Genomic DNA, 21,320 nt, shown 5'->3' with positions numbered 1-21,320 from the left:
AGGACTGGTTGAAGGAGGCAAACTAATAATGCATACAGTTCATTAGTAGGTAATACTCATGACAAGTAATGGGCTGTTGTTAGAGGCTTTTGTCTGTAACATGCTGAACAGAATTGGAATCATTTGCGGTAAGAATTACCATCACCTCTGGAGCGTGTCCAAACCCTTTAATTCTCTATTAATAAAAACAAACAGAAATTCTTATTCAGTACTAGGGAAACATTCTGAAACAGACTGGCTGCAACTGCACTGAATAAAACTTGGCCTGGGTTTCCTCTAGCTCCACATGGTACCTCTGTGGCCCAATGACCAAACTGTTGACTTTTCACTGTGGCAGTTCTTCAGTTCCAAGTGCCTGAAATAACAGGCAAGCCTGCTAGCAGGATGGCTGTTAGCGTGATGCCGAGGATGCTCCAGAGTGGTGAGCAAGGCAAAAAACTCAGCGGGGTGATCTGAGCTCTCTCCCAGTCCCTGTGATTCCATATATCACCTGGGACACATCACACTGATTTTTGTAGCACGGAGATGAGATTAACTGCTGAAAAAAAACAAGCATTCGGTCTGATTTTTCTTAAAATTTATTACATACACTTAGAAATAATTTATTGTGGCTTTGGCATATGTATGATAAGAAATCAAACTTTCGATAAGAACAGAACTATAGTTCCCAAAGGCAACTGCGTGAAGAATCATGGAAGCACAGCTAAGCTTAGCTTAGAAACAGGATTCATTTCTTCTCATCCTGAGCATGTGACCAGACAGGCTTGCGTTTCTGAATGAAGGCTTCAATACCTTCCTGCCCATCCCTCAAAGTCAAATTGTCTACCATGACCTGAGAGGTTATTTTGTAAGCAGTATCAAGGTCCTGTGCCATCTGCCTGTAGAAGGTGGCTTTCCCCAGTGCCAGGACAGATTTGCTGCTTTCGCATATCTTGTGAGAGATTCTCATGGTCTCTTCTTCCAGCTTGTCTTCTGGTACCACCTTGCTGACAAGCCCGTGCATTAACGCTTCGTGGGCAGAAAGAGGCTCACCCGTGAAAAGCATCTCCAGTGCCACCTGACCAAGAAAAGACACCATGGTAAGTCAATTCAGCTGCCTCAATGCTTCTGTTTATCTAGGGGATTTCAGTCTCCTCCTTCAAAGACAAGTCATTCTTTGGGCAAATAAGATTTAATTCTTATGCCTTCTTAAACTACCAAGGAAATATTAAGAGATCTGTACAAGAGAAGGAGTGTGTTTAGAGCTGGCCTTATTTCCAAACCTGCCCACTGACTGCAGCCATCCTAGGCTGATGTCTTTTTTTTTTTTTTTCCTCCTTTTTTCCTTCTCCAAGAGCTCAGAATCTCTAGTAATCACAGTAGGAATAGAGAAAAATGTGGATGGTCCTCCACAAAGTCAAATAACCCAGCTTAGTATTTTAAGCTATGCATAGAATAATAAGTAATCAAACACTTACTAAGTCTAACGTGGAGTTTTTGAAAGTATCTGCCTTAGGATAGGAAATTTGAAGTTGAAGCTTTCATCCAATTAGATTTGTCCTCGCATCTCAGCAGAGTCCTACTGCGCCTCAAGAGTCTGTCCACAAGAATCTATGTGGATTCATAGATAGAATCATAGAATGGCCTGGGTTGAAAAGGACCATAATGATCATGGTTTCCACCCCCCTGCTGTGTGCAGGGTCGCCAACCACTAGACCAGGCTACCCAGAGCCACGTCCAGCTTGGCCTTGAATGCCTCCAGGGATGGGGCATCCACAGCCTCCTTGGGCAACCTGTTCCAGTGCGTCACCACCCTCCGAGTGAAAAACTTCCTCCTAATATCTAACCTAAAACCTTCCCTGTCTCAGTTTAAAACCATTCCCCCTTGTCCTATCACTATCAACCCATGTAAACAGATCTCAACTCAAAATTTCTTTTCTCAGTTATGGAGGCTTTACAGATCACACCATTGCTTATGCAGTGAGAGATGTGCAGTACAAACATTGAGAGATAAATAAGGAAGAAGGTGCAGGAGGGTTTCAGATGCTATTTAAAGCATCTTGATCTAAACCCAGGCAGATCATGCTGGCAGTGAAATGTCACTGCCTGGCAGGAACTGGCACCTCAGTGGGATTGGTATCCTGAACTCGCAGAGGTTTCTCATCAGGGGAAGAACATTGTTGTCTAAAGCACTGACTGCTGGAAAGGAGAGGGATTGCTGAGCTGGTGCACTGCTGATATGAATTCCTGCTGGTTGGAATCACATCAGTGGGAAGCTGCTTTCCCTAAACATAGGTCATCTCATTTTTTCCTTAGTCCAAAGCATTATGAGCATGTTTTTGGCAATAAAGTATTTTGAACGTTATCCTGCAGGAAGATGAAGTTAAGGCAATGGAACTAAAACTCCCTGCACTGGATCCTACTTATTGCAAAACTACAGAGTACCTGAGAAAGAAGCCTACCTTTCTTGGAAGAGATCTGCCCAGGGCCACAGCTGGTGTGGAGCAAAACAATCCAATGTTTACCCCAGGAGTAGCAAACCGTGATTTCTCACTTGCCACTGCAATGTCACAGCTTGCCACTAGCTGACAGCCTGCTGCTGTGGCCAGGCCATTCACTTTGGCAATCACTGGTACTGGAAGTCTCTGGATTAAAGTCATAACCTGTATGCACAAAAGAATAAGCGACTGGTTAGTCCTCGAAGTTCAGCAGTGGCTGTACTAAAACTTGCACCTGCTTCACAGGACTGATGTCACTGTGTGCACTTCCAGTTTCATAGACGAGAGTTTAATAAAAGATGTAAACTCTCCCTTCATAACCCACTCCTTTTAGTGTGCTTTAATGCACAAAACCACTGCTGTTTCAGCAGCTGCTCAGCTGTGTTTATGCAGCACAAGTTAGTCCTGCTAACTCCAGCAGAAGTGGAAAGCACGAGAAACAAAGGTAAAAACACTTGAATGAAATCTGCATGGAGTTTGCATGTCTCTGCACTGCAGGCACAGTATTCCTGGATGTGGAAGGTGGTATCTGAGACACATCAGCCCCACGTTCATTAGCCCTGTAATGGAAAACTGACTTAGGAGAACCTACTGCTGGTTTCTGCATGGTGTTGAGCCTGGTTCAGTCTCACCCAGACACAATCATCTCAAGATGAGATGTCTTTCTAGAATGGGTAATCTCCCTCCCTAAAGCTGGGAGGTGGGTTATCCAGCTGTAGATGGGTGAAGTTAAGAAAAACAAATTTGTCTAACTCTTCTAACTCAGGATCACCTTAATTACAGTGCAGATCAACAAACAAAACTAATTCCAGTACTTGTAGACAGAAAATGCTATTTAACTGATTACTGTCATTACCTGGATTTAAACATGTATCATTAGCACAGCGTAGCAAGATAAATTTTCATTTGCTACATCAAATTCTCCAGCAGATGAACTCTAGCAAATTTTATGTTACTTAAGTTACCTACATTCAGTTTTGAATCTCATCAGATTTTGTCACACTTTGTTTAAAAACAATTTTCAGTGCATTTCGAGAAACAGGGAACAGAAGAACATTCATGTGCTCAGAGAAACAAATAAAATACTCTTTATGGATATAGAAATTCAAAGTAAAAAAAAAAATAACCTGGTATGTATGGTGAAAAGCCTCTGGAGAAGTGATACTCCCAGCTGTCTCAAACTCTTGTGTAAAGAATACTGAGTTCACGGATACTGCACTACACAGTATTGCTAATGTTATACACACGGGGAAACAGCTGAAACACAACCACGATGGTGCCCACTGTAGAAAAAATGCACGCTGGCATTCTAGCACTTTTATTTGCACAAAGAGAAATATGATTTCACCAGGATCAGGTATTAATATAAACCTGCATTGCCACTTGCTCTTCATACCTGGCAAAACGGAGTGGCATGTAAGATCTGCTTACCTCTGCACAAATTTCAAATACTTGGGTATGATGCTTCACGTCATCTTGGGTTGACAGTTCCTTTAAATCATGACCAGAACAAAATACAGGTCCTTCAGCTGCAAAGGATTTCATAAAAGATTAGATTGAACTAAACAAGAAACCAAGCACTGCGTCAGTACCCCATTAAAAGTACAGAAGTGTCAATGGCCAAAAAGGAGGAGGCTGGGGAGGGAGGTCTGTACTCAGTTCCTTAATGTTGCTTTCTGGGTTTTGAAACGAATTTGAATTGCCAAATGCAACATTTAACCATATGCCAATAAGTATTTTGAAAGGCCCCGTTTTACTTCCATTCCAAGTTAACTCTGTTAAATACAAGGCTCTTCACACTTCTGAGCCCAGTTTCTTGTAGGACACGGCGCTGACCTGCTCCTTGGTACAACACAAACTAGTTAGCCACTGCCAACAAACTGCTCTGCTCTCAGACTAAACAAACACAATTGTTCCCCATCTGCTGTATGAAGAATTAATGAATAACTTCTGCTACGCAATCATCCAGAATTTTGTGTCGTGCATTTAAGCCAACAACCAAATAAAAGGTTCTTCTGCTGGAGGAGAACGAGGAGGGCTGTCCCTTTGTTCCTTCACTGCTAACATTCACCTAAAAGAATCCCCCCCAAATTCTCCAGGGCTTGGGTAGAAGAAGAGCAGGAATCTGTCAATCCATGTTTTGGATTCACTTTCCTCAGGTGGTAGCTAAGAACAAAGCACCCTTTATGGATAATTATCTCTGCAGCAGTTTTCCTTTCTTATGAAGATATGTGCCATAAAAATAAACCAATCTAAAGCTTTTTAATCCTTCAGAGCTTCTCAGGTATTTGTATGGATGCGACATTTGCAACTACAACTATGAAGATGCCACCTCACCAATGTATTCACTTCTTACAGATTATTATAATAGCATCTAGCAATAACCACACGCTTAGCATCCCTCAGCTCACTGCATTCAGAGCGACATCATCTGGAAACTAATCACATCTGCATTTGTGCCTCATTGAAGCGGAATCCGCTGTAAAGTCTGTGTTGAAGATTGAAAGCAACCCCTGAGAAGTCTGTTGAGAATATGCCCTACGAGGAGAGACTAAAGAAACTGGGGCTGTTTAGTCTGGGGAAGAGGAGGCTGAGGGGAGACCTCATTGCTCTCTTCAAATTGCACCAGGTTGTTTAGGTTGGACATCAGGAAAAACTTCTTTACAGAAGGGTTGTTAAGCACTGGAACAGGCTCCCCAGGGAGGTGGTTGAGTCACCATCGCTGAATGTGTTTAAAAACCATTTGGATGTGGTGCTCGGGGACAAGATTTAGTGGTGGGTTGTTAGAGCAGTATGGTTAGGTTGTGGTTGGACTTGATGATCTTGAAGGTCCTTTCCAACCTGAGCAATTCTATGATTTCTTTTCAACTGAAAACAAACAAGCAAGAAAACAAAAAAACTCACCAAACTGTGCAGACAAACTCCCTGCACATTGTGCTGCCAAAGAATAACCTGAAGTGCCTCATGAAATGCGTGCTGCTGTTTGAAACATTGAGTATAAATATTTAAGTCACTTTCTGTTAGGTTACTTCCACTCTCACATGCACACACACTTGCACGTGTGCACACAGAGTTCTCCTCTCCAGCATTCTAAATTAGGAAACCCATTTCTCCAAGATGTTTGGGAGGAGGACAGGGGAAGACTATCTTAAAACATCAGAGGAAATAAATGGCTTAAGAACACCTGAACTTTTATTATCTTTGAGAGCTCCACGGGCTAATACCTAAACAGAAGAAAACTGCAGAGAGAGATGTTTTACATCTGCAGGTTACAGGTGTCTGCAAAACCAATGTTAAGGTCTCTTCTTCACTGGAGAGTTTTAGAATCAGTTCGGACAAACCAGTGGCAGAGATTACAAAGGCTGAGCATGACTTGGAGCAGAGGAACAGGGCACAAGAAACCCTCTGAGCTCTGAGTATTACGCTCTGTGCCTGGCAACAAAAGCCATCCAGGCTCAGCCTGTCTCTGTGTGACAGCCAGTAACCAGGAATGTTTGTTCTTTAGTTTGGTAACTATCAGAACCTGGCTTACAGACTCTGTAAACACACTGTGCGACCTGACGGACATACCAGCATTCTAACAAGTGTTTCAACAGCGCTTCTCCTTACCTGCGTTAATTATCAACAAAAATAGAGCAAAAGTGAGTCAACTGTTAATGTCATATTCCAGAAGGAGGGGTTAAGCACATGGAAGTCAAAGCACGCCGGTGTGAACACGGAAGGCACTGGTGAGATGCATGCTCCTGGCAGGGTGTATCAAAACAACGTCCCCTCCTGTCGTGTCATCTGTAACTCAGTGACATCCTCAGCTCTAAACTCCGCGTTATCCCGTTTCTTTGCATTCCACCCACTGCCCTTCCTCCTCCCTCAGCTCTACATCGGGGCAATACCTGAAATGACAATAACGCGGAGCTCTTTGCTCTTGACGTCGTGCAGCAGGTCCTCCTTCAGCGCCAGCAGCATCGAGAGGGACAGGGCGTTCCGCTTCCCGGGGTTGTTCAGGATAATGTTCCTGCAAGGCAAACACTCAGCGCCTCGGTGAAAGACGAACCCGACACAGCCGGAGCGTGTCTGTGTTTGGAAGCTGTGGGAGGCTCTGAACGGACAGGGAGGAACTTTCTCGGAGGCCCCGCGAGCGGCGGACAGCATGCACCCCCACCTCCGCCACCCGAACCGCGCCGGCCCCTCACACCGCCCCGCGGCCGCTCCCAGGGCCGCAGGAGGGCCGGGCACCGCAGCCCGCCGGGCACCGCGGCCCGCCGCCTCACCGCACGCCCCCCTCCTGCCGCCGCAGCGTCAGCGGCGCCCCTCCAACCGCGCTGCTGCAGGCCGCGGCCAGGGGCCGTGCTGAGCGCCCGCCCAGCCGCCACAGCGCGGACACCGCCGCCATCAGCTCCGCGCGGCTGCGGCTCGCTACTGACCCCTAGGCCGGGGCCGCGCCGCTGCCTCTGCAGCCGCGGGGTTTCGGTCACCAGAGTCTCGGGGCTGAAAGAGCCGAGCGTGAGGCAGCAGCCGGGCCTGCAGCACGGAACCGCCTACTGTGTGCTGGGCTGCATCAGCAGCGGGGCAGGGAGCGGATGGTTCCCTCTGCTCTGCTCTTGTGAGGGCCCGTCTGGAGTACTGCGTCCAGGCCTGGGCCCCCAGCGCAGGAAGGACTTGGAGCTGTAGGAGCGGGTGCAGAGGAGGGCCGCTAAGATGATCGGAGGGCTGCAGCACCTCTCATATGAAGAAAGGTTGAGGGAGCTAGGCTTGTTTGGCTTGGAGAAGAGAAGGCTCCGGGGGGACCTGAGAGCGGCCTTTCAAGGAAAGGAGCTTACAAGCAGGGGGGAGACTGAGTTTTTACACAATCTGATAGTGATAGGACAAGGGGGAATGGTTTTAAACTAAAAGAGGGGAGATTTAGGTTTGATGTTAGGAAGAAATTCTTTACTCAGAGGGCAGTGAGGCACTGGTACAGCTGAGAACCCAGAGAAGCTGTGGTGCCCCATCCCTGGAGGTGCTCAAGGCCAGGTTGGATGGGGCCTGGGCGGCCTGAGATGGTGGGGGGCAACCAGCCCATGGCAGGGGTTGGAGCTGGGTGGGCTTTGAAGTCCCTTCCAACACAAGCCGTTCTGTGATTCTATGATCCTCTGCCACGCAGTTCTCTAGCAAGAGACCAGATTTTCCCAATGTGTTGACTGTAAGAGGAATAAAAAGGGGAAAAAAAGAAATGTGGGAAATTCAGGGAGACTGAACATGATACACATGGAAGGGACCAAGTAAATTATGTGGTTCTACTGAGTAACAGACTTTTGTGCATTACAACATACAGCTTGATGTGAGGTTTATAACTATATCTTCTGTTTAAAGATTTCAGAGACGTACATTTTATTGCATTATTTTATACTATGTACACTAATAAGAGGAAAAAGGAAAGCTTTTTCTCCAAAATGAGCGAGTGCATTGCAATCAGGAGTACAATCCTCTTCCTCATTTAGAATAACTCACCGGGTGTATTCTCCTGTAGGAAGCGACAGACCCAAGAGATGGAACACCTCCCCCATGAGGACAGGCTGCGAGCTGGGGCTGTTCAGCCTGGAGAAGGGAAAGCTCCAGGGAGACCTGAGAGCAGCCTTTCAGTATCTGAACTCTCTGCAGACCCTCATTACTTAAAATAGCTCCTCCAAAAAATGTCACTTTGCAATATAACCTCTCACACTTCTTTTATTCTGCTGCTCCCTGTTTTCTCACAGGAGTGATGACCTCTCTTTCTTCACACCTGGCTCAGGTGGTCTCCTGGGAAAGAAGCAGCTGTGTAGAAGAAGCAGCCAGCAAACAGTCTCATCTGCTAGGAGATGTTAACAGGCCCAAAGACCAAGCAGCATTGTTCAAGGAGATGCAGGGTGCCCTAGTCACGATTCTTGCTCTTATCACATCTGCTCATCGTGTATCCTGTCCTAAATGCTAGAGGAAAGTATTCACAATTCACGTGTTTTATACACAGTCAAGGCTTCATTGTTTGTGCTCCATTTTCTGTCAGAGCCACAGGTACTCTAAAATAAGATAGATATACGTCCAGCAGATATTCCCTGGAAATGTTAATCTGTATTCCTGCTTCTTTATATCCCCATTTTTGTGAGTGTGCCTCTGATTGCTGGGTTTTGTGGCTTTACTGTAATAGAAATGTGTAGTATTTTATAAATGGTGAAGGGCATTTATGGGTCTGAGAGTTGCGTCTGGGCTGGGCTTCCTCCACTTGCCCTTTTTCATTTTCTCATGGTTCTTTGTGCTTCGCCAAAATTTAGTATATGATATAAATCTGTGGGGAAAAAAAAAAAGAAAGCATGCTAGAAGAATAAATCATTCTAAATTGGTCACAGCAGTTCTCAGAGTCCTTTCTTGGTGTGGCAAAGGCCAACACACAGAGAACACAATGTGTTCCAGTTCTGGGAGGAGTTTGCATTCCCCTGCAACACTGGCAAGTAACCTCTTTCAATCATCCTTAAAGCTGGCCTTGTGAATTGCAACCTTTTTTTTTTTAGTTTTGCTTTTTTTTTTTTTTCCCAGTTCTCCTCTATCTCTCTTTGTCTTCTTGTTCTGTCCATTTCCAATGAAATATTTTTTTCTGTCTTCTTCAAATATCTTATTTTTAATATAGCGTTTCCAGCTCCCTGGAAATTCTGCTCTTTTCCACTTTGATTGACAGCCTCATGTTTCCTTTCACACCCTCCTCCATCACAGATTTTTTTTTTGGCTGCAGCTTCCCCAATGCTTTAAACAGACCTACTGCTGCCTTCTCTGAGAAAGTGTTGAAATTTTTTTTCCAATTTCAAACAGCTTTCCTTTTTATAGCATTTGCTAGCAGCACTGCAGTTACGGCTGAGCTCACACTTCCAACTGAAGACAACTAGGAGCCAGGATTGCAAATACCAGACAGGGCTTTTCTAACCTTTATCTTTATTGATCTTTCATACGAAATGAAAAGGGAGATGATAAGGGCTGTAATGCAATTTCATTGTTAGATCATTACAGAAACTTTTCAGGGTATCACAGTGCGAGGAAAAGACGTTTTGAATTTTGAGTGCGTTTAGCTGTCATGATGCACTCTTGGGTCCTCATTCCAATGTTGCTAGATAAGATGCACAGACAACAAAAATAGTACATAGAATTTATTCATTTATGAAACTTAATTATTTCTGTCTTTATTTCCTTGGCTTTCAGTGATCCCAGATAGGACATTTATCTCAGGAGTTCCTGCTTCACTCCAGTGGTCAGTGGAGGCCAGTATCAATGGCAGCTCATCCCAGGGTACAGACCTTGCTGAGGTGAGGCTGAAATGTGAGACTGTTGAAGAGAAGCTCTGTGTGTGTGTGAGTGTGGTTGTGTGTGCATACACACAATTAGAGTAAATATATACTTAAAGACACTTCTACCTATTAATTGGAGTTCTGTGAGGAAAACTTGGGACTATGCTATGGAACATGAGGCAGGCATATCCCCTGTAGAGTTTCATGCAAATTATTTCTTGAGAAATATACCAACCTGGCATTCCCAGAGGATCATGTGACCTGATTTTCAACACTGCTGAAATCATTCAAATCCTGCTGGGAGCCAGAGGGGTTCAGCACCTTTGCAACTCAAGAGCTGCTTACATCCTTGTCGGGTGTGTAGTAGTTCCACAACAACAAGGAGAAGAAAGTCCCGTTCTTACAGCCAGGCCAAGGAAAATAATTTATTTTCCTGCTTAGTGCATTCTGCTAGCAAAGAGAACTATTAGTGCACGATGGTTTCTCTGATGTGAAACCCTCTGGAACTGCCTAAAGAAAAGATGACAAAAGATTTTGACATTCCTTTTTAGCCAAAAGTCTCCTAGCTGACACTTCCATGGTTCCTTTGTCGCCGGAGACTGGAAAAAGGGAAACTCCCATTTACTAGGAAGGGAGGATGGACGATCCAGGGAACTACAGGCTGATGAGCCTCACCTCTGTGCCTGGGAAGATCATGGAACAGGTCCTCCTGGATAACGTGTTAAGGCACACGAGGGATGAGCGGGTGGTCTGAGACAGCCAGCACGGCTTCACCAAGGGAAGGTCATGCCTGACCTATGTGGTGGCCTTCTATGATGGAGTGACAGCATCAGTAGGCAAAGAGAAGGCAACCAGTGTCATCTACCTGGACTTCTGCAAGGCCTTTGTCATGATCCCCCACCACATCCTTATCTCTAAATTGGAGAGATGTGGATTTGATGGGTGGACTATTTGGTGGATAAGGAATTGGTTGGAAGGTTGTAGTTGGAGGGTTGTGGCCAATGGCTCTATGTCCAGGTTGAGGATGGTAACGAGCGGTGTCCCCCAGGGGTCTGTCTTGGGTCTGGTGCTCTTTTACGTCTTTATCAATGATATAGGTGATGGGATTGAGTGCACCCTCGTTTGCTGACAACACCAAGCTGAGTGGTGCAGTTGACACAGCAGAAGGAAGGGATGCCATCCACAGGGGTCTTGATAAACTTGAACGGTGGGCCCCTGTGAACCTAATGAGGTTCAACAAAGTAAAGTGCCAGGTTTTGCACTTGGGCCAAGGTAATCCTGGATACGTATACAAACTGGGAGAAGAACTCCCTGAGAGTAGCCCTGCTGAGAAGGACTTTGAGGTCCCCGTCAATTAACAACTAAACTTGAGCCATCGGTGGGTGGCCAGCAGGGAAGGGGATCATCCTTCTCTATTCTGCCCTCATGAGGCCCCTTCTGGAGTACTGTGTCCAGGTCTGGGGACCCCACCACAGGTAAGATGTGGAGCTGTTGGAGAGGGTCCAGAGGAAGGCCATGAGGATGATCCAAGGGCTGGAGCGCCTCTCCTTTGAAGATAAGCTGAAGGATCTGGGCTGGTTTGGCCTGGAAAAGAGAAGGCTGAAACAGAAACTTCAGGTCAATCCTCACTTGGGCTGGGATTTTCTGAGGGCATGACGCTAGGGGTTCTTTGGTCACTCCTGGAACTTGTATGACTTCAATGCCTAACCTTAATTGGGATCCCAGCCTTGTCATTTTCCCTTTGAAAGTATATTATTCTAATTTATGTTAGTCACAGGAAGACGTCATAAATTCCTCCTCTAGTTGAGGACTATCTTCTTTCTAGTAGTTCAAAATCTTCTACAGAATTAATGTATATCAGACTGTCAGAACAGCTTAGTCTGTTCTCTAAGAGAAAGTGAATTTTTTCGGTTACTGATTATTCTGTTAAGAGAAAGGACTTGAATCCAGGCTTAACTCTATGACTGCTATTGACATTTTGTAATAAACAGAACCAGGATGAGCAGTTCAGCACCTGCTGCTCCAGTCAGGCTCAGGTTAGGTCCTTACCTGGCAATAGCGCTGCCTCCTCCGTTCTTTCAGCAAACAAGGCAGTGTCCTGCTAGGCTTTGGCATTAAACATAAAGCTCCCGGTGTCGTTGCTGCTGCAGCGCTCGATTTTCCTGTCACTGTGTGGCAGCACTGCTCCACGCAACGCCTGCTACCTCTGTTCCCTGCAGCTTGCAGACCAGGGCAGCGATCAAAGCCCTTTTGTCACTAGACCTCTCCCTGCTCCTCTTTATTTGCTGTTTTTCTCTCATCCTCCCCACGCTCATTTTTCATCCTTCATTGTCCTCACCTTGGAGGCTTTTAAGCGATTCATATTTCCCTGGCTTTATCATTAGATTTTTCTTATGTGCCTTCCAATTATGAGATTCTTAAGATTGAACAACGATCGGAACTATGAAATACATGGGATGCTGTAACAAATGATAAAAAGGAGGCATTCATTCCTGTCCTAAGAATATGTAACTTTTGTTTCCGGATTTAGATGCTTAATCTTGCAAGGCTCCCTGAGCACAATAGAGGCGGGTGCTCCTCCGGAGTGCTGGTCAGTGCCTGCATCAGGTGCTCCAAACACCTCTTAGAGCTGCCTCTCCCCTCTGTTGGTTGCACAGGGAGCCAAGGGAAACCAGCCAGATGCTGTGAAAGAAGATATAAATTGGAGCTGCCGTTAGGGGCCCACAGCAACAGTTTGCCTGAAACCTCTCCCTTCTTGGCAATAGCCACTTTGCTTGCTTGGCTTTCTTCCTATCCAGTTCTGCAAATGGCAATCCTCGCCGCAAAATTACACCCTCTGCCCACCTCGTCCTCCCCTCTGCTGGTGGCTTCTTTCCGTAGTGCAATGCATTCAGTCTCCTGGACTCTTCCTGTTCACCTGTTTCCTGTCCTTTGGCCAGATTTCAGCTCCCTGTATTCTTTCATTCTTTTTCTTGTTTCTCTATAAAAGCCACCAGAAATACTGCCTTATAACCAGGGAAGATATTCATTTGTTGTCAATGAAGTAGGACTTTTATCTGATAAGAATACCTACATCTTCCAGATGACTGCAATTCTTACAGACAAATGAGAAAAGCAACAGAATCCTAATGGCTAGTTGTTCCTATGGGCACTGCCAACAAAGCCAAAAGTTCCGTGGGGACAACACAGATAAAATTTGCCTTGGCTATAAAGCTAGTGTAGTCACAGAGTTAAATCAGTGAGAAAGTGAAGCCTGTCAGAACTAGATGGGGCTGGAGGAGGAACGTACTTTCAGGTGTCCTCAGGCAAAACATTTCTCGCAAGGGGCTTGATCTAGAACTGCTCACTAATGGGTTGCCAGCGACTTAACCTGTTGTACATCTTCCCTGCCTTGTGCTGCGTCTGATTTCTCCCCCTGACATCCTCCACGCTGCGCAGTGCGAGGGGCGAGAGAGAATTGGGGACATCAGCCCCCAGCGCTGAGACCCAGCCCCGCTGCGGGGAGGCTGGAGCGAGGGCTGTGATGCTGGGCATGTGGTTTCCTGCCAGTGCCCACTGAAATGCCGTGCTCCAACCCGCTGGCTCCAGCGCTCTGAGTCTGGAACTGCGGCGCTGTTTTATCTCCTCAAGGCCACGTATGTTGAATTCACAGTGTGCTGGCACTAAGAAAGGGGCGAGGGCTTGATTCAACACAGCTGTCTGATATCGTGGAGAAACATCCTGTAGCTTTCTGTGTCAGAGTGCTCGTGGTTCCTGTTTCCAGGCAGAAGAAATATTAACGCAAAATGAGCAAAGAAAATGATTCTGTATTTAGAGGATACTAACCCACAAATCAAAAGGGACGGTTTTAACGACAAAGGGTTATTCTAGTTTTATTTCTGAAGGAAAAGGAAGCTGCCAGGGAATCCTGATGTTTGCCAGTCACACAGACAGGGAGGTTGGAAGAGAAACTGAAACACTTCAGGACAATTTTTTGCTGGGAAGAACGAAAAGGCAGAAAGCAATGCTTGCTCCGAGGACTGAGATCCATGGCCATCCATCTCGAGTGTGGTACCAGCCAGAGAACAGCGCGATGTGTCCGTAGTTCAGAGCCAGGCACAGCTCTGCTCTCACCCCGCGAGGAGCTCGGGGCACAGAAGGAAGCTGAGAGCGCCGTGCCTTTGGATATGAGTCAAATGGAAGCGCTGTAAGAGAGGGGATTTATGTAAAGAGAAACTGGTGTTACTGCTCAGTGCAGTACTGGATTTGAATTTGTAGAAAACAGTCGTTACAAGTTCTGCTGCTGAAGAAATAACTTGTATTGCTTTGTCCCTAATGCTCTGAGTCACCCACCCTCTCACTCTCTTACAACACCTCCACTTCCCCCCTGTCATCGTGTCCATTAACTGAGCAACCTGTGCTGCCATGTGAAGGATGCAGGTTGGCGGCAGGTCACGCTGCAGGTGACTGCTAAGTGAACTCTGCAGCTTTTCTCTTATTAGGGGCCATCATTTGTGCCTCTGTTCTGTACCCAGCTGTCAGTGTTCTTAAGACAGGTGGTACTGAAGATCACAGCAAACCCTAACCTGCTGTCAAATGTAGCAGGAGACAAGTGGAATGATCGTATTTCAAAGGAAAGCAGGCTAAAATAACGCCACTTTCCTACCTTTAAAATCATGTTGCTGCTTTCATGAAGAATACCCTCTTACAACACAGTAACACTACAGTGTACCTGTGGTATTCATTACTGTGTAACCACTTTATTGAGAGCTGGGCTTATTGGTACTGCAAGATTCTTAATGTGGCAGCAAGCTTGTCAATGAGCATTATAATGAACTAGTCACATTACTGATTTATTAGAGTTCAATTAATTTTAAACAGCCAACTGGCTAATTTATCTTTGCTTTTATTTTCACTTTTTCATTCTACTTCTATGAGAAACTTTTGCTCAGGTTTCGCAAGCAGCAGCACACTGATTTTCCTCTCACTGACACGGATTTACTTAAATCTAGCATTTTTCCGATGAGATCTGCACAGTATGCAAAAGATGGGGATGTGGCTAGATATATTTAAAATAATGGAATTTATTATATCTCATTTTAAAACACGACTACCCATATTTCTCCTTCATAACTGTTGATGTGCTTAAGTCTGGAGGTGGCAAAAAAAGAAGAGCCATTTCTAGCTAGCGTGTGATTTGAATTCCAGTTTTTCTTCTTCTTACTTCATAGAATCATAGAACGGCTTCCTCCTTGCCCTATCACTGTCTGCCCGTGTATTTCAGTACTATCCGAGTGCATGACTTTTGTGCTCTGGCTCTTGGCACATTCAGCTCTAGGAGCCTGGACACCTCCACTGATAGTACTGTTCTCAGCCAGAACCTCCCTAGAGATGAGCAGCACACATTTGGACATCTGGGGTAAAACAAGTATGTTTATACAAATTGATTGTGGCTGTAACTCTTTTCAGCTTCATGTTTTGCACGAAAATACAAATTTGGCTGTTAACAGTGGCGTGAGGTTTCATTTTAATTGCTGAGGACATGAGAAGATCTGCCTTGCAGGCCAGGAAGGCTTCATTTTCAGCTTTTAGGTGTGCAGCACTAATAAAATCTGTGCAGTCTCAGAGCCACAGTAATACAAAATAGAACCAGATAGCACCTTTGCACTCCAGTGCTCCCAAAATTGCAGAGCAGCGTAAGAACATAACTGCACATCTTTTTGATATTAGAGAAGACCGAGTACTTTCCTTCAGCGCATATTAGCATTGCTTAGTAGTCTAGGTCTGAATCAATCTATAGAATTGCAGGAATGCTAGGAAAGTAAATCATGTCTATTACGTGAGTGCATAAGCCTGAGAAGGGATGTGGTTCCTCCATACAACACGCTCTAATTCCTGCTCCAAAAAAGCTCGGACCTGGAGAAAGCAGCTTGATTTACACAGTGGCATGAGTAGTAAACACGTTGTGCAGTATTTTGGTGACGTGAGACTACTTGTGAGAATGTAAATGGAAAAAAAAGAGAGAGGAGGAAAGATAATGAAAGGAAGATTGTTAGAGCAGCAGTGTCAGGAGTGGAGCGAGGCTGATGGAAAGACATTTTGAGGGCAGAGGCTGTAACAAGCAGCCAATCAGCATGGGGGAAAATCGAGCTCAAACTAGAACGGCTGTGGGGATGGTTGTCACTCCTGTCCCTGCAGCTTCTCTCATGAGTTGCCTTATTCACATTTGAGACTTGGCTGCACCAGAATAGGGGGCTGCTGTCATTTTAGATGTCACCCAGAGCATCTGCTGTTTACTTATTCTTTTCTTTCTGAAGTTTCTTTTCAAGCAGGCTAAATGCATATTACATTTCCAGTAATAGGTTGAAAGCACTGGCCCACGTCTTTAAGTTTAGGACCTAAAGTTAGGTATCTACAGGCTAAACTAGAGCAAGTCTAATGCTGGCAGGCAGCCTCATGGATCATGTGGTACAAACACAGGTGTTCTGCTGCCCCTTGTTTCTGTACTCCGTCAGCTCTAGGCCAGCTCAGGAGTTATCCTGCATGGAGGGAGCTCTCATGTAACACATGGAGCTGTTTGTTTCTTCCATCTGCTCATATCTTCTGGTGCGGGGATTGGAATTTGTCTTGAGGAATCCCCATTTTCTTGTCATAGCTCCGCGCTGATTCACCATGGTGAGGGGTTCAGGTATGAGAAATGTCGCAGCCTGCGGTCATACCCTGCTCAGCTGTACCCCTACAGCTTCTGCTCACTGCTAGCAGAACACAGACGTGCATCCTGGGGGGTAGTTTGGCCCTGTATTGATTATTGGATCTGCATAGCATGATACTGCTCAGAAATAGTTTCCTGGCTTTTGCAAACCTGTTATTACAATTAGGAGTAGGACAGGCTTTTGACAAAAGAAGCATTCTTCATATCTTTAAGACCTGTTAGTTATTCCAAACTTGACGTCTTGGAAAAAAAAAACCACCCCAAACTCACATATTTTCTTTGTACAGAGAAGAAATTTGTGTCTGCATTCAGTCCAAGAAGTAGAATAAACCAAAAGGTGATGATTTTACATTTTTCCTGCTTTTTTCTTTGATCTAAACAACTTCTGTCCCAAAAGGAAATGCTTTGAAAACTGAAAAGAAGAATATACTGCTTTAATACATCTTAAAAATCGATACTATTGCTTAGAATCTTTAGGTATAGCTGATCCAGCTGGAGGGTAGGAGAGTGCAGTCGATGAGCCCATCTCAGTATCCCTTCCAGCTATGTTTTCTGTGATAATGTGATTGGGAAGAGGACAATTATCAGCAATATCCAGCGTGAACACAGGAGCAGATTTGGAGTGCTGCCTGATTACAAGGTATTTGTCTAACACTCATCGTCATTGTATGAGCATGCCTTAATTAGCACTGAAAACATTTAGTTACATGGTCTATCTCTGGCAAAAATAGATTGTGGTGCTGAGGTTTTTTCTACAGTGTACCAAATGCAAAGCTTTAGTCCTACACAGGCACCTAGTATCATCAGCTGAGGGCGTTAGAACCCATCAGTCCCCGATTTTCATTTGCAGCAGAAATACTAAGAATCATTAAGATTAATTGTTCACTGAAAGTATCAACCATACAGTGGATTTCAATACAAGGTAAATGTCTTCTTTTCAGTAAGGATGAATGATCGCAAAGTGTATTTTATCTACTCAAAGACAGATAATCAGCTTATAACCGTAAAAACAACAAATGATCCGGATCTCTTTCTAAAAAGGCAGATCCTGTTCTGTCATCTGAACAACTGAGTGGGAGGTACGTATTTATTTAAAGACAAGATACCAGACACACAGAACAGATTCCTGTTTGGCTCTTATACCAGTATTTACTTAGTTTTCAATGCAGCTGAGATTGTATTTTCTAAACCCTTTGCCCCTCATCAAAGTTATTCAAATCTGGCTTTTAAACCCGTGTTTCTTCAAAGTTGGCTGGGAGCAAATTCATTTACCTAATGTGATGGTTAGGCTCAGCACACAGATTAAGATACCTAAATTTAGGTGTCTGCATGTAGGTGTTTATTTGTGAGCTAGCTGTCGCAGCTCCCACTGCCGTCAATGGAGGTACCTGCATTTGATTGGCTTGATAGCACTCGAGATTCATTGAGTATTGATCAGATCGTCATTATCTGTAAAGGAAGCTGAGACACCCGACTTGCATCTAGATACTTAGTTGAGAACATGTTATCAGGTGTCTCAAAATGCAAAGGGAATTTGAGCTCAGGGATTTATAAAGTAGACAGCTAAATCTAAGCAGCTGTTTATCGAATAGCTTCCCGGTATAATCAATGAAAAGCTGGTCAGAAGAGCTTAGAGTGTGATTAATCTTATCAAATAAAAGTGTCTGTTTTATAATGAAGTGAATCATGACCTAAACTCCTTTAACTGTCTCTGCAGCTACTATGATGGGAGCCCAGACACCTGGCTTACACACGGGCACATACATTGTAGACACTTAAGTTTGTGGGATCAGCCCAACCCAGGAGGCTACAAGATGATCAGATCATCTGCTGTGACTTTCTGCACAAAATAAGTTGTGCAGCCGAGTTCAGCAGTCTCACAAAAGGGTGGTTACTGGTGGCCCCACTTACCTATGGCTTACTATGAGACTCTGCCCTTACAGGCATTTCCAAGCTCTTCTACAAAGTCTAGACAGGGAGCAATAATATTCCTTTCTGCACAGCAGAGGGGGTTCCCCAACAATCCCTTCTTCCCACGGAAAGGAATTGGGGATGCCTGATACAGGACACAACATAATTATGCCTTTATATCTCAATGCAAATGTTTTGGAATAAAACCATCAAGAAAAATCTGATGCAGCCTGCGTGACAGATTTTCATGGTCGTATGGGAAGTCCAGGATGTATTTTAAGTGCCAAATTGTGTGTCACTCGATTAACTAATGCGATGGATACATTGGCCTTGTCAGAAGATATTTCTAAGTGCTCTGTATCAACCAGGTGTAGTGGAGAGACAGTACAATGAACTAACTCAATTTTGCGTTTTCCCAAATGCAGATTTCACCCTTTACCTTAACTCAAGTGGGAGCAGCACCTATTCAAGGTGCCCATCACCTCCCCCTGCTTCTAAATAAAATAGTTCAAATCTTTGGCTGGAAAGAGTGTATGCAGACCAAGCTCTGCCTTGTATGAGGGTTAAAAAACAGGATGTATTTTATTTGACTGGTGTGAATGGAATGGTCAGGGGTCATTTTCATTTAAGACACATTTTTTTTTTCTCATGGTTTTCAAATGTGTTTTGTCTCTTAAATGGCAGTAAAAATAAAATGCATTCTTCTCATCATTTTTTTCTTAAGTATCTCTCGGCAATTTATTGGCAGCTATTTGCTAAATCTTGCTGTCTCCCTATCTAGTAAATATGTCACTGCTTGCCTTATCTCTTTTCTCAGGTTTCAGCCTTATTCCCCTCCAGTGTGAGGGAAGACCCTGGGTGCTTCCCAGCAATTATTAAGAAGACACAAACACCATACATTTTAATTTTCTAGTTATTTTTTTCTGTTACTTCTGTTTTTCTTCGTGTGTCTTTCCAAACTGAGAATTGATAATGAGTTCTTCCTTTATTTAAATGGCACTCTGTCCTTTCCCCTTGTTTTTAACAACTCCCCAGCGAGTCTCTGGTTTGCCCTGTTTCATTCATCCCCTCTGAAGTTTTGAAAGTTCGCTTCAGGAAGATTTCATAATAAGAACTTCAGGAAAATAATATAATCTTGCTTTAAAACACTTCCTTCCTCTGTTTTGCTGATGAATTACAACAATTCACAATAGCATCTAGCCAGTAACGGGTACAGGACTTGTATTTTCATTGTTTGAAATGTGTTTGTTTTGGTTGTAGAGCACATAAGGTGAGGATTCCCTGCTGCTGTTCTGTGATCGGACAGGCCCATACTCCAGCATCAGATCAAGACGTGCCCAAACTTTTGGAACTGGGCTGCAAGCAGATTTGGGAAATGCTCAGTAGTCTCACAGTGAATAGGAATATGAGTCCTGTGGTGGAGCGCAAAATCCGGGACTGAATTTAGCAGCTTGAGTCATTTTCTGAACTCAGAGAAAAATATGAAGAGAAATCCAATGTTCTCCTGCACAAGCGGCCTCTGTAGGAATTTCTTAAGCTCACAGATCAAATTCAAAATGAGAAAGGAACCTGGTTTTTTGTTTAATCCAGATGTGTTGTAGCTCAGTACAATGGAAGTATAGCCAGTCAAGAAGATTTTGTGAGCTCATTTAATTCATTCTTCTGCTGTTAAGAAGATGGTGAAAATGAAGAATTAGTCAAAACAGTCTCCGGTAATTATGAGCTTCCTTTCCGCCCTTACTGTGAAGTGAATGTTGTCTTCTAAATTACAGCCACTTAGCAACAGAAATGCACTGTCTGTCCCGTGAACAGATGCTGATCTTCAGTGTCATTGCTGCTCCAGCCACAACCTCGCTCACCCGTGGCATGCTTGGTGTTCATTTTTTGATACAGAACTTTTGATCACCAGCTTTTCCATATAAGCTGTGGCCGGATAATAAGACACAAGGGCTAGCTTCACATTAATGGCATTGGGGGTAAAGTTCTTATAATTTATTTTTAGCCCCCCAAACCATTCTAGTCCTCAGATTAAGATTCTTTAAAGCAAATGCTCAACACGTGGCGTTTTCCTACATCTTGTCTCATTTATATGGGCTCAAATAATTTCCACGTGAACTATAGCATATCGTAAAGCTGTGTCGTATTCTTTTAATTTTTATACTGAAGGGTTTCAAATGGAACCTAACATAATTAGCTTACAAGTAATCTCTTCCCATTTTGATCCTATTCTCAAGAGTGTTTGCAAAGAAGCTTACTTGAGTCTTAAATGCACAACTTTAAATCATGCTGACGGTGATGAATAAGAGAAGCACACTCCTACAAAAACATATTGATGTTTAGGAGAAAACCTCGTGAGTTTATCAAGTGAAATATGTATCTCCATCGGCAATGCCTGTTTTCAGAAGAATTAAAAACCCTGACATGTTTTTTTAAACTTCTGCACAAAACAGGTCGATTCAGAGGCTTTCCCTATCCATTTCTCCCATTTCTCCCCTGAATCAACACTAACCCTTATTAATAGCTACTTGCAACAGGGTTCCCAAAGAGATGGCGTAGTTTCTATTAAGGTGTCAGCCCTCAAGATAAACTGCAGTTCAGAAGTATTTTCAAAGAGCCATCACCTTCCCGGTAGTATATTAAAAGAGATTATGCCTTGCCAGAGACAGCAAGCCTTGTCAGGTCAGGGCAAAACAGCATTGTAAGCCGATTGACTCATATCTCTCAAGGTATGTGTGTCCTTGCACAAATTCACTTTCGCCTCAACCCAGTATTTAAGAAAATCCACCTTTAATGGTGTTGATCGATCTGAAGTGTAGTCGTATCAAACCCTGCATGTTATTTGGAGGTTAGGGATGGAGAAAAAACTCCAAATATGATAGTAAATCATTGGATTACAAGAAACCTTCCTTTAAGGAAAAAAAAAAAAAAGCCTTTTATTTGATGCTTAGTGCCTCG

General features: G+C 44.2%; 1 protein-coding gene and 1 long non-coding RNA gene across 4 annotated transcripts; one reads left to right on the top strand and one right to left on the bottom strand.

Moving 5' to 3' along the window:
- Positions 561 to 7,151, bottom strand: ECHDC3 (enoyl-CoA hydratase domain containing 3). 3 transcript variants are annotated; one of them, XM_021384554.1, is made up of 5 exons: positions 6,899 to 7,151; positions 6,368 to 6,489; positions 3,909 to 4,006; positions 2,442 to 2,642; positions 561 to 1,057 (listed from the first exon to the last, which is right to left on the bottom strand). In XM_021384554.1, the coding sequence occupies exons 2-5, from the start codon at positions 6,438 to 6,440 to the stop codon at positions 728 to 730; spliced, it is 702 nt and encodes a 233-aa protein (XP_021240229.1). In that variant the 5' UTR covers positions 6,441 to 6,489; positions 6,899 to 7,151; the 3' UTR covers positions 561 to 727. The 3 variants fall into 3 exon arrangements, with proteins under 3 accessions (XP_021240229.1, XP_021240228.1, XP_021240227.1); XM_021384553.1 differs by lacking the exon at positions 6,899 to 7,151 and adding an exon at positions 6,746 to 6,892; XM_021384552.1 differs by lacking the exon at positions 6,899 to 7,151 and having other exon boundaries at positions 6,368 to 6,630.
- Positions 7,489 to 20,073, top strand: LOC110392399. Its single transcript, XR_002434339.1, has 2 exons — positions 7,489 to 9,781; positions 19,626 to 20,073. It is a non-coding gene; the product is annotated as an uncharacterized LOC110392399 (long non-coding RNA).

Source organism: Numida meleagris, chromosome 1 (genome assembly GCF_002078875.1).
Source record: "Numida meleagris isolate 19003 breed g44 Domestic line chromosome 1, NumMel1.0, whole genome shotgun sequence".
In the NCBI taxonomy this organism is placed as follows: domain Eukaryota; kingdom Metazoa; phylum Chordata; class Aves; order Galliformes; family Numididae; genus Numida; species Numida meleagris.
The sequence above is the reverse complement of the archived record's forward strand: the minus strand, read 5'-3'. Positions and strand labels throughout refer to the sequence as shown.

Excerpts from the sequence above, each read along its gene's own strand:
- ECHDC3 (XM_021384552.1), bottom strand. The coding sequence starts at position 6,626 with ATGCTGTCCGCCGCTCGCGGGGCCTCCGAGAAAGTTCCTCCCTGTCCG. Across the intron at positions 4,007-6,367 it reads CCGCGTTATTGTCATTTCAG|CTGAAGGACCTGTATTTTGT; the intron begins GTATTGCCCCGA and ends AATCCTTTGCAG. Across the intron at positions 1,058-2,441 it reads GCAGATCTCTTCCAAGAAAG|GTGGCACTGGAGATGCTTTT; the intron begins GTAGGCTTCTTT and ends TTTCTTGGTCAG.